Source organism: Lithobates pipiens, unplaced genomic scaffold (genome assembly GCF_037356315.1).
Source record: "Lithobates pipiens isolate NorthernLeopardFrog02 unplaced genomic scaffold, aLitPip1_a1.2 Scaffold_19, whole genome shotgun sequence".
In the NCBI taxonomy this organism is placed as follows: domain Eukaryota; kingdom Metazoa; phylum Chordata; class Amphibia; order Anura; family Ranidae; genus Lithobates; species Lithobates pipiens.
Window position 1 is genome coordinate 545404124 of NW_027507764.1, and position 12296 is coordinate 545416419.

At 42.5% G+C, this 12296-nt stretch overlaps 1 protein-coding gene across 1 annotated transcript in view; it reads right to left on the minus strand.

Annotated features, from left to right (window-relative positions):
• Positions 1-12296, minus strand: part of EXT1 (exostosin glycosyltransferase 1) — a 383734-nt gene that overhangs the window by 42911 nt on the left and 328527 nt on the right. The window contains exon 5 of the mRNA XM_077493248.1: positions 217-349. Within this exon, the coding sequence (XP_077349374.1) occupies positions 217-349 (133 nt within the window). The remainder of the gene's footprint in view (positions 1-216; positions 350-12296) is intronic.

The following is a 12296-nucleotide window of genomic DNA, read 5'->3' on the forward strand; positions in this document are numbered from 1 at the left end:
GTCACTGGCAGTTGAAATCAGGTTACGGTGATGGCAGCAGCCATTTTGTTCTGCGCACCCATTATCTCCATGTAGCTACACATAGACTTCTTAGTTTCTGCAAGCTCACACAGCGTTAAAAGTAGCAGCACTTATGTCTTAACTTGCTCCTTTCAAGATGGAGAGATTCACTTAACCACCCCGTCATCATCAGGTCATAGAGGAAAAGGCACTCACCTAGATTAGCGTAATAATAGGGGAAATCTCCCAGATATGATGAGTACTGGGGCAGCACAAACAGCCCTCCAGGATGCTTATTCCATATTAGACTGTTGCGTGATATGTGCTTGAAGATTCTGTCCTGAATGATCTGAAAGGCGAGAATGAGAAAGACATAAAAGAATGGACGAGGCACTTAGTCCGCACTATTCCCACTCCATCCTCCTCTTCAATCAGCCGCTAGCTAAAGATTGCAATCAAAGTGTCTCCTTGGGGAGAGCGGTACCTAGACCTTGTTTTTACCTATCGAGTTTGTCAACAGAAGCGGATCTCTCTGGCAAAGCACTGAATTAAGAGGAAAAGCATTATCATGATGTTTGAACTTATGTAACGTACTTCATGTTTATTCAGTGAGACTGACAGTCACTATTGAGCCTTAAAGTGATTGTAAACGATCGCCTTGTAAAACAACCCATTCAGTTTAAAATAGAAATGAAATGCAAAACATTTGTGTATAAATATTAAAACAACAAAAAAACACATTATAAATACCTTCTTTTTTTTTTTACTTTTTTTTACATGTGATCATATAATCTTTGTTCTCAGATGCATAAGAGCTGGGGGAGGAGAAACTGCATTACACTGATCTTCCCAGTGAAAGGCTTGCAGGGGGGAGAAGAGCATGTCAGGACAAGTCTGGTCATTGGAGAACAGGCTGAGTTTCAGCACAACTAGAGAACTGACCAGTGTGCTCACCTGCTTAGCTTGGTCAGTTTTTAATAGGAAAGCAGAGGGACTGGCAGAAACACCAGGGATTTCACACAAAAATACAACAGGATACTTTTTCATACAAGTACATAGTACAGCAAGCACATATCAAGAATAAGAAATTATGGGTTTACATACTCTAATATGTGATATTTGTTATTCAGAAATGGTTTAGACATTTACAGTATGCAAAAAATAAAAAAAATAAAAAAACGAAGCAAATGACAAACTCTTATATTTAACGGTTCACATTAGGGATTAGAAGGTTGTTGTTACTAATGGGAGGAGGGAGTAGTGTGCACTGAGCTGCTGAGGGGGAGCAGAGCAGCTGAATCACTGCTGAGAGAAGGGAGCAAGGGGAGCTGCACTGCCTAATCATTGTTGAGTGTGGTAACAGTATCAGCTGCGCTGCTGGGTCACTACTGGGAGGGGAAGCAGAATGAGCAGAGCCGCCGAGTCACTACAGGGGGAGGGAAGCAGAATGAGCAGAGCCGCTGAGTCACTACAGGGGGAGGGAAGCAGAATGAGCAGAGCCGCAGAGTCACTACAGGGGGGGGGAAGCAGAATGAGCAGAGCCACTACGGGGGAGGGAAGCTAACCCACTGAGTGCCCCTGCTGTTAGAATTCAGTAACGCAGCATGGGAGATCCCTGCATCTACATGTCTTGTGTGTTTTTTTTCCCCCAACCTGAGGTTGAACAAAAAATAATTATGCCTCTGTACCCAACTTGCTTAAGAATTTAATAAACTAGGATTGCACCGAAACTCGTTTTTTAAGACGACGTACGAGTACTAATACTTATGCTTATGCTTAAGTACTGATACCGTGTGGTGTGACTTGAGTTTATACAAACTTTTTGGGCTCAAAATAAAATTGCGTGCAAAGCTTTGCAGTGTTAACAGGAATGCAGTGCGATTCCTGTCCAAATCACATGCAGTTTCCCGCACCGCTCCTGTATGAACCCAGGCTGAAAACAGTATGACAAGCCTGGGTTCACACAGGAGTAGTGCAGGAAACCACATGCGATTTGGACAGGAATTGCACTGCATTGCAGCGCGGTTTGAGCCCATTCATTTAGTATGGGCTCAAATCGCACTGCAAAAGTATTGGTTTTAGGCATTGGAGCATTGGTTCGAATACAAGTACTAGTGCAAATGCTTAGTATCGGCACCGATAAAGATACTGGATTTGGTGAAACCCTAACATCAACAGTTTTAGAGGCAATTAAACATATTTATCTTACATTATCTTTTATCTTCTAACTAAAAACTTTATTGGGGGTCAGTGGGACAAATCCATCTTACAGTACTGGGCTAATAGTGAGAATGATCCCCACCCCCCCATCCTATGAGGCTCTAGTGCACTTGGTTCATAGGGGGTCCTAAGTCTCCTCATATGAAAGCGATCACTGAGATCTGTTCTGTGAGCTTGGCTGGTGGTGTATGGGGGCTAATTTGGGGGACCCCCCCCCCCCACCTTCCCTCATGCTCCTCTATGGAGAAAGCCGAATTTGGCTAATTTCTTTTCCTTTGGGGATCCTATTGTGCTCTATCATCTTCCTAACACTCAGTTTTTCAGGTATATACAATTAAATCCACAGTTTGGAAGCACTCAGACTTCCTTTGCCTCAGCCGATTTAGAAACCTTTCTATGGGATGTGGATTTAACTAAGCCATTGTCAACTATTTACAAGTTTCTCTTCCCTGAAACACAAGGACTACTCAGCCAATGTAGGTCTTGTTGGGAATCGGTCCTCTCTGACCTGGACACCAAGGACTGGGAGGATGTTTGGGATGGTCCCTTCACTAGGCTTATATGCTGTATTTGTCACAAAGGTCTCTTATGCTTTCCTTATGCTCCTTTTTCTTTTTTGGTTAGTTTTTTGATTCTACAATCATTTTGAGCCTACACTCAAAGTTTTTGTAAGTTTGTACTGTGTCTATGCACCTTTTGTGTGTTTTATGCAAAAATTGTTCAATTAAAAAAAAAAAAAATTCACAAAAAAATAAAAAAAAAAATTCACAAAAAAATAAAAAAATAAAATAAAAAAAACGAATGACTCCCCTTGAGGCTGGGTTCACACTGGCGTGGCTAGGAGAATCGGATGAGATTCACACCGCACTGCAAATCACATCCGATCTCTGTGCGATGCGAGTTCAGCCATACAGATAGTATGGCTGAATTTGCATCGCACCCGCTCCAAACTCGCACAGGACCCTTTTTTGGTCCGCAGCAAAATCGGATTGCATGGGTGTTCACACCATGCGATCCGATTCCTGTCCGAGTTTGCAGATCGCACTGCGATATGCGAACTGATCTGGGGGTGTCATTAAGGTTTCACTGACACTCCCAGCAGTCCGCATAGGGCAGTGTGAACTGCAGCCGCGGATTTGCGGCGTTCCCGCATCACTTCAGTGTGAACCCAGCCTAAAGTGATGGTCAGAATGCCCCCCTATGACACATAAAAGGATCATTAGAACAGTGTTTCTCAACTCCAGTCCTCAAGGCGCCGCAACAGGTCATGTTTTCAGGATTTCCCTCAGATCAAACAGCTGTGGTAATTACGAAGGCAGTGAAACTGATCAAATCACATGTGCAAAATAATGGAAAGCCTGAAAACATGACCTGTTGGGGTGCCTTGAGGACAGGAGTTGAGAAACACTGCATTAGAGTCACTCTGCCAAGTAGCGTTGGCCCTGGAACTATACAAGCATCATCAAACGGAAAGGCAATTAGCCACAGGTCAAGGAACCCCTAGCACAAGCTCTGGAGCAAACTCTGGACCGGTGATGGTGAACCTTGATACCCCGGATGTTTTGGAACTACATTTCCCATGATGCTCAGCTACACTGCAGAGTGCATGAGCTTCATGGGGAATGTAGTTCCAAAACATCTGGGGTGCCAAGGTTCGCCATCACTGCCCTAGAGTTTTATGAAACCCCGGTTGAGAATGGCTGCTGACATTGAGTAAAATTATTGCTTTGCCTTTAATATCCACTTTTCCATTTTTAATCATTTTCTTTACTTGGTATCAAAACCTAACTTGAGCATCGCTCCCAACATTTCATCTCGAGTATAAGAACGTAATAAAAGCTCAGTGTTAGAAAAAACAATGAATGCAGTGTGAAAGTATTCTTCATTTTATAAGACAATTTTATTGACATGAAGAAAAATCACTGTTCTTGAAAAGGAATTAAATAATTATAATGTGTGCGCTCATTCTCTCGAGTCACTAGCCTGATAAAACTGGTTTCTCCATCTCTGAAATCAACAGGGGGGGGGGGTTAAGAAATCTATTGCAAAGTATTTAAAGCGGCTTTTGAAATATCGGTATGATATGCAAAAAGACACGCTTCTACTACACGGAGTGTACGGTTTTAAATCATTTACAGTACATTAATACATCATTAAGTTGATAGAGAGCCTTAGCGAGCAGCGGGTCTGCATGCAGTACACATTCAGATAAGCTGCATTAATACGGAACTTTTCCTGATTTATTCCTTTAAGTAACAACATTCCAAAGTTGAATTGTCTCACTTTTATCAGACTAGCCCTCATTTCTCTCCCAGCGCATTAATTATAGCAGTGACATTTTAACCTGCATGGCTGGGGCGTTCGTAACAAGCAGGGCCATGTATAAATACTGCACGGAAAACCAATTTGTACAAATAATTAGTTTGCCTGGTATTCCAGTGCAGAGTTCACCACTTCGTGGCGGAATTAACATGGTACGACTTCTATGGTTGGCTGTCCTCGGCCCTTGTATCGGACTCGATCACTGACTAACACATCAAGAGGGCAAAAGCTCATGCTGAAAAATTCAATTTTCATCGATTGGCTGGGTGAAAAGGTAAATGGCGAGAGTCTATGAGCCAACGGGGAGGATTGGGGGGAGGGGAGGGATGGATTCTGGGTCCTGCAAAGCACAGAGCAAACAGTTCGAGCCCAAAGGGTGACCTATGCACACAGCTTGCAGAATGACCTCAAAGTTCATCGTCTGTAATTGAGTGTGAATCATTTATTAACAATGTTTTAGCCCCACAAAACACACTGAGATTTGAAAAAACACAACAGTTTATGAGGCATCTCTTGGAAACGAAAAAAAAAAAAAAAAAAGAAAAAAAAAATTATATATATATATATATATATATATACACATACACACACACACACGCATACCCGAGATTTCATATTACTATTATACTACAGTAGAGGTGGGCAAGAGTAATGGCACAACCATCAGCCCATCCTCACATGCCAGGGTGCTAGGTGTTATCCTGGACTCTGGAATCTCCTTTCGCCTCACATCCAATCCCTTTCCAAAACTTGCCGCCTCAACCTCCGCATTTCAAAAATACGCCCCTTCCTAACCAACGACACTACAAAGCTCCCGATTAACTCTCTGGTTATCTCTCGCCTCGACTACTGCAGCTCCCTCCTCATTGGCTTATCTTTAAATAGGTTATCCCCCTTCAGGCCATCATGAAGGCTGTTGCCTGACTCAACCACCTTACAAATTGGTCAGCGTCAGCTACCCTTCTCTGCCAATCCTTCCATTGAATTCCATTCGCCCAACAAATTAAAATTTAAAAAACAAGACTTACAAAGCAACCCCCAGCTACATCACTAACCTGGTCTCAAAAAACCAACCAAATCCCCCTTTTCCTTCCTCCCAAGACCTCCTGCTCTTTAGCCCCTCGTCACCTCCTCCAAAAACTCACCTCCAAGACTTTTCCCGAGTCTCTCCCATCCTCAATCTGTCCGACTATCTCCAACTGTATCCACTTTTAGGCGATCCCTGAAAATGTTTCTCTTCAGAGAAGCCTATCTTGCCTACGTTTAACAACTGTACTTTCATTTTATTCATCAGCTCATCCCCCGAAGTTATTACCTTTTGTATCAATTAACCCTCCCTTCTAGATTGTAAGCTCTAACAAATAGATTCCTCCTGTATTGTAACTGTACCGTCTCCTCTCATGTTGTAAAGCGCTGCGCAAACTGTTGGTGCTATATAAATCCTGCATAATAATAATGATAATAAAACAGGCCACATGAAAAACTGGGACTGTTGTGGGGCGCCAAACTTCTCACTTCAACCGCTCATTAAATTGGTCTCTTTCAGATGCGTGGTTAGGGAGGAGAGTCGACTAGCGGCACCGCATGTCAACTCGCCACCGAGTTCAACGGGGTCATACCATAATTGTAGTGCAGCATTATACGGTAAAATCAGATGGTGACATAACAACACCTCTTTAGCACCAAAGGTCCTTTGAAAAGCACTGTGACTGGAAGGAGAATGCATGAGATCAGAAAAGCGGGGATTTTGTAAGATGCTGATTTAGATTGAAGAACAGGGGCACGGCTTCTGGGGTTTGCAGTGTGCAGACGCTAACACAGGAAGAACTTTGAAGGTAGCAGAGTGGCAGAAGAGCATCAGGTTGTCTCCTAGGCAATGTGCACCCACCAGAATGGAGGATCCCGCTGAACCTTGCCAAAAATCAAACATGGTATACTTACCTGCTTGGTGCAATCGTTTTGCACAGAGCAGCCCAAATCCTCTTTTTTGGTGCTTCTGCTGGCACTCCTGGCGCCCCCCGACAAACGCCCCCAAAAACAAGCCGCTTGCTATGGGGGCACTCAAGCAGGCTAGCTCCCGAACCACGCTCTACGTCCATTCCCACACAGAGCTTGGCTTGGCCCCACACTCTCTCATTGGCTCACTGGCTGTGATTGACAACAGCCAATGGCTCCTGCTGCTGTTTTCCAGAGGAGCACACAGCAGAAGGGGACCGTGGAGGGACGGACTGGAGAAAAACGTGGGGGTTGAGAAGCCGGAGAAGGATACAAGGGACATTTAGAAACAATCAGTGTGGTGGGGGAAGTTATAATCACCAATTTCCCTGTGCTTCTCCTCCTCTCCCCTCCGTGGCTTTCAGCTACTTTATTAAAAGCCACATAGGGAGATCGGTGATTAGTTAACCCCCCCCCCCCACCGCACCGATTGTTCCCGAGTGTCCAGGTATCAGATTAGGCATCAGGAGCATTTGCAGGAGTACAAATACTCCTGCAAATGCTCAATATCGGGACCAATACGGGTATCGGGACAATCCTAGTAAAAAACCTTCTGCCTTTCGAACCACTCTAAATCATTTCATTGGCTGGAAAAATGTATTCTTGCCACTAAAATGAATTAACACTCAAGTGCTAGACACAGCTAGCGTTAACGCATGCTTAGACGTGTTAAAACGCGTCATGCCTTTTTCTGCCAAATTGTTGCTGGTAGTGTTTTGTTTTCTGCCTCTAAATTCCTAGGGGTGCATGCAAATCTGAAGGGATGGGCTTAGTTTAACTCGCTATGCAGTGCGCCCTTCGTCTGTATGCAACTATCAGGGAATAGGTGTAAACTTGAAACTGAAGGACTGGTGGTCACAGTACAGATCTCAAATGGCAGCAAGAGAAAGGAAAAAAGTGAAAAGTTGTATTTGCAAACTTGCTTGACCTGCCAGGACTTGAGGAAAGGTGTTTTAAACAGAAGAGAGAAATGTGAAGGTTGTCACTGTTGCCCTCATGAGAATGCTAGTTGCCTGGTTGTCAAACTGATGATCTGGCTTCAACATCTTCCAAGTCAATGAACTGAAAGACAAGCAATCTCTGATTTTTAACAGCTGCATGCTAGTTCCAAGTCTAGGATTCAAAGTAGACGTTCAGCCAAAAACTAGCTAACTCTAAATCTACTGGCAGCCACATTCTAAAACTAATCTATCTAAACTTGTAAAGCAAAAATCCCTATACATACCTTTTCAGCAGCCGGTCCGGTGCCACGCTGAGCTATCAGTGGCCGCATCTCTGTGTAGGCATGTGCAGGAGTGAAAGCCCCATAGTAACTCAATGGGTGACATTGCTTCCCAGCCATTATCTGTCTCGCATCTGCTGTTGGAGACCGGACTGGATCGGCTTCAGAAAGGGTATGTATTGCGATTTTTGCTTTACAGGGTTAGATTTGTTTTAGAATGTGGCTGCCAGTAGATTTAGAGTTAGTTTTTGGCCGAACTTCAACTTTAAATTTAGGCAAAGCCAGACAACTAGCAGTAGCAGCCCATATTATTTCCAAGCCAAGTGTACTTTAAAAATACACTTATTGTTTAAATCCTGCAAAAAGTCATGCAACACTGACATTGAATCTCCGTGAATAGCTGCAACGTTCGCTTGTAGAAAGTCTTCTATGGAAAGTTCAGAAGCAGGCCGGTGTGAATACAAGGCGTACATCAGCAGGGCACATTTGTATTCCGAGAATTCTCAGGCCTGCTTTGTACCTGAACTGCCCAGATCCGATACTTTCACATTCTTTCAGAAGCCCCAGAGGTCACATCATGCTGAAAATCTTGTTTATACACAATAAGAGAGCCCCATCCGTCTTTCACATTCTCTTATGAAATAGTTTTAACTCCACTGCCCAGATAAAGTTTTCTGTCCAGGCGATGAGGGATTTGGGAAATCTTGGACAGGATTCATTTGAACAGTTTCTACAGATGCAGAAAAATATACTACTGGAAATCTAAGGAGTCTCATCGGCTTTATATACAGTGCCTTGAAAAAGTAATCATACCCCTTAAAATTTTCCACATTGCCATGTTATAACCAAAAACTTGTATTTAATTGGGATTTTATGTGATAGACCAAACACAAAAGTAACACATAATTGTGAAGTGGAGGGAAAATGATACATGGTTTTAAATTTTTTTTACAAATAAATATATGAAAAGCGTGACGAGTATTTGTATTCTGCCCCCTTTACTCTGATGCCCCCAACTAAAATCTACTGGAACCGATTGCCTTCAGAAGTCAACCAATTAGTAAATAGATTCCACCTGTTTGTAATTTAATCTCAGCATAAATACAGCTGTTCTGTGCAAACCTCAAAGGTTTGTTAAAAACGCTTAGTGAAGAAACAGCACCATGAAGGCCAAGGAACACACCAGACAGGTCATGGATAACGTTTTGGAGAAGTTTAAAGCAGGGATAGCTTATAAAAAAGTATCCCAAGCTTTGAACATGTCACGGAGCTCTGTTCAATCCCCCCCAAATTGGAAAGAGTACGGCACATCTGCAAACCTACCAAGACATGGCCGTCCACCTAAACTGACAAGCCGGGCAAGGAGAACATTCAGAGAAGCAGCCAAGAGGCCCATGGTAACTCTGGAGGAGCTGCAGAGATCCACAGCTCAGGGGGGGAGAATCTGTCCGCAGGACAACTATTAGTCGAGCACTTCACAAATCTGGCCTTTATGGAAGAGTGGGAAGAAGAAAACCATTGGTGAAAGAAAGCCATAAGAAGTCCTGTTTGCAGTTTGCGAGAAGCCATGTGGGGGACACAGCAAACGTGTGGAAGAAGGCGCACTGCTCAGATGAGACCAAAATTGGTCTCTGAACTGAATACAAATGCATACCACACTTTTCACATATTTGTGAAAAATGTTGAAAATCATTTATAATTTTCCTTCCACTTCACAATTATGTGCCACGTTGTGTTGGTCTATCACATAAAATCCCAATAAATTACATTTCCATTTTTGGTTGGGTTGTAACATGACAAAATGTGAAAAATGGGAATGAATACTTTTTCAAGGCACTTTTATATATATCCTATATACTGCATCTCACAAAGAAGCTTACACTGTTATACAAGCTGTACACTCACTACTTTACATTGTAGCAAAGTGTCATTTCTTCAGTGTTGTCACATGAAAATATATAATAAAATATGTACAAAAATGTGAGGGGTGTACTCACTTTTGTGAGATACTTTGTGGTTTTCTGGCAATCTACGGATCTACAGCCATTTTAATTTGCATTCTTCTTCCTGACCATCGATGTAAGGGGAATATTCCCTACTGACAAATTGTATTTAGTAAAGGATTCCCTAAGACCTAAAATTATTTTTTGGGGTTGCTCTGGGGAAAAACATTGAGAAAGGTTGACCTAGAGGATAGATGAAGATGCACAAGCTCTCTTGTACATTAGGGGCCCAAACATTATATAATATATATACACACACACATATATATATATATATATATATATATATATTACATATACATATACACACACACATACATACACACATATACAAACACCCTTCCAGTGCCATTAAACATTTGATGCAAAGAATCAGATTTGTAAGAGAACACCTCTAAATTATAAAATACACAATAAGAGTTCCTCCCTAGTGAATGTATTGTGTCGACTAGGTTGTTGCATTTCTCCTTCATGTGTGACCAACATCCTCTAGGTCTACCTGGGGACAGATATATTCCACATAAGTACTATTTCAGTTTGCCTATACAATTGACAAGTAAACTGACAGATGTGATTAATTCACCTCTAGGCTGTCTTTATTTCAAATTTTTGTTTAAATACTACCATGATACATGGTCCCCCAGTTTCTCTTACTTAAAATCTGCAACAATTTTTTTTTTAAAGAAAATACAGACTTTTCTGAAAGCTTTAACCATTTCCTACACATCCAACATCACAATTCAGTGCTAAGGAGAGGTACTTGCATGGTCAAATGTAAAGCAGTTTGGGCAAATTAAAGGATTTGTATAGGCAAGGAACAACATTTCCCTCTAAGGCCCCTTTTCACACTGGGGCGGTGCGGGCACCGGCGGTAAGCCGGTGCTATCTTTAGCGCAGATTTACCGTAATTTAGCGGCGTATTTGGCCGCTAGTGGGGACGGTTTTACCCCCTGCTAGCAGCCGAGAAAGGGTTAAAACCACCACAAAAGCGCTGCTGCAGTGGCACTTTGCCGGAGGTAAAGCTGCGCTGCCCCACTGATTTCAATGTGTAGGAGCGGTATTATACACCGCTCCAAAGATGCTGCTAGCAGGATTTTTTTTTTACTGTCCTGCCAGCGCACCGCTCCAGTGTGAAACCCCTCGGGGCTTTCACACTGGAGTGTGAGGAGCGGCTCTTTCAGGGGTGCCTTGCAGGCGCTATTTTTAGCGCTGTAGTGCTTGAAAAGCGCCCCAGTGTGAAAGGGGTCTTTTTACCTCTTTTTCCCCTTTAAGGTATGTCCTAACATATACAGTAAAACCTTGGATTGCGAGCATAATTCGTTCTAGAAACATGCTTGTAATCCAAAGCCCTCAAATATCAGTCAATTTCCCCATAAGAAATAATAAAAAAGAAAGCCTGGTGCACAAGGCATGGCAGACACCCCTAGGGATATTAATTCAGATAGACCAGTCAGTAGTTACAAATGTATATATAATTTTTATGCATAGCTCAACAAATTCATCCTTGATAATAAATTTTACAGGTAATAGAAATACTTACAAGTCTGACACAGCCTGTGTCAGGCTTGTAAGTATTTCTATTACCTGTAATATTTATTATCAAGGATGAATTTGCTGAGCTATGCACCTTCTTGCCTGTACTTACCTTATTACGTTTATATTTTAGACTATGTATTCACGGGATGTTTGTTATGCCTAAGAAAAAGGACGGATAGTCCGAAACATGTCGGCAACATTCTCTATACTACATATGTTTCAAGATTGTCCCAATTCAGTATTGTGAAGTACTTCTTGTATATGCTTAAGACGTGTTATACTATTTTTCCCTATTCAATAAAAATTATATATATTTTTAACTACTGACTGGTCTATCTGAATATCCCTAGGGGTATCTGCCGTGCCTTGTGCACCAGGCTTTCTTTTTTGTTACGTTTTGGGATTTGATAGACCAGCCCTGACCTACCATCATCCTGTACACATTTCCTTTTTTTGTCCCATAAGAAATAATGGAAACTCAGATGATTTGTTCCACAACCATTTATTCAGAAGTCCTTCAGTTTATAGTCCATATAAAAGATTATAGCAATGTGATAGGTTGTGTAACCATAAAATGTCCATCCACAAATGGAAGCCTCCAGGGGGGATTAGAAGTAACAGCCATCAGGAGCTCCAGAGTATAAAAGAGAAGAGAGGCACATCCAAGACTCCTTTCACACGGGGGCGCTTTTCAGGCCTTTTAGCTCTAAAAATAAAAATAGTACCTGAAAAGTGCCTCTCAAGCCACCCCAGTGTAAAAGTCTGAGTGCTTTCACACTGGGGCATTGCGCTTGCAGGATGGGGAAAAAAAAAAAAAAAAGTCCTGCAAGCAGCATCTTTGTGGCGGTGCAGGAGTGATGTATACTTCGCTCCCGCACCACCCTGCCCATTCAAATGAAAGGGCAGCGCTGCTGTAGTGCTTGCAAAGTGATTCGGCAGTGCCGCAACATGGGCACTATTAACCCTTTCTTTGGCCGCTAGCGGAGGTTGAAAGCGCC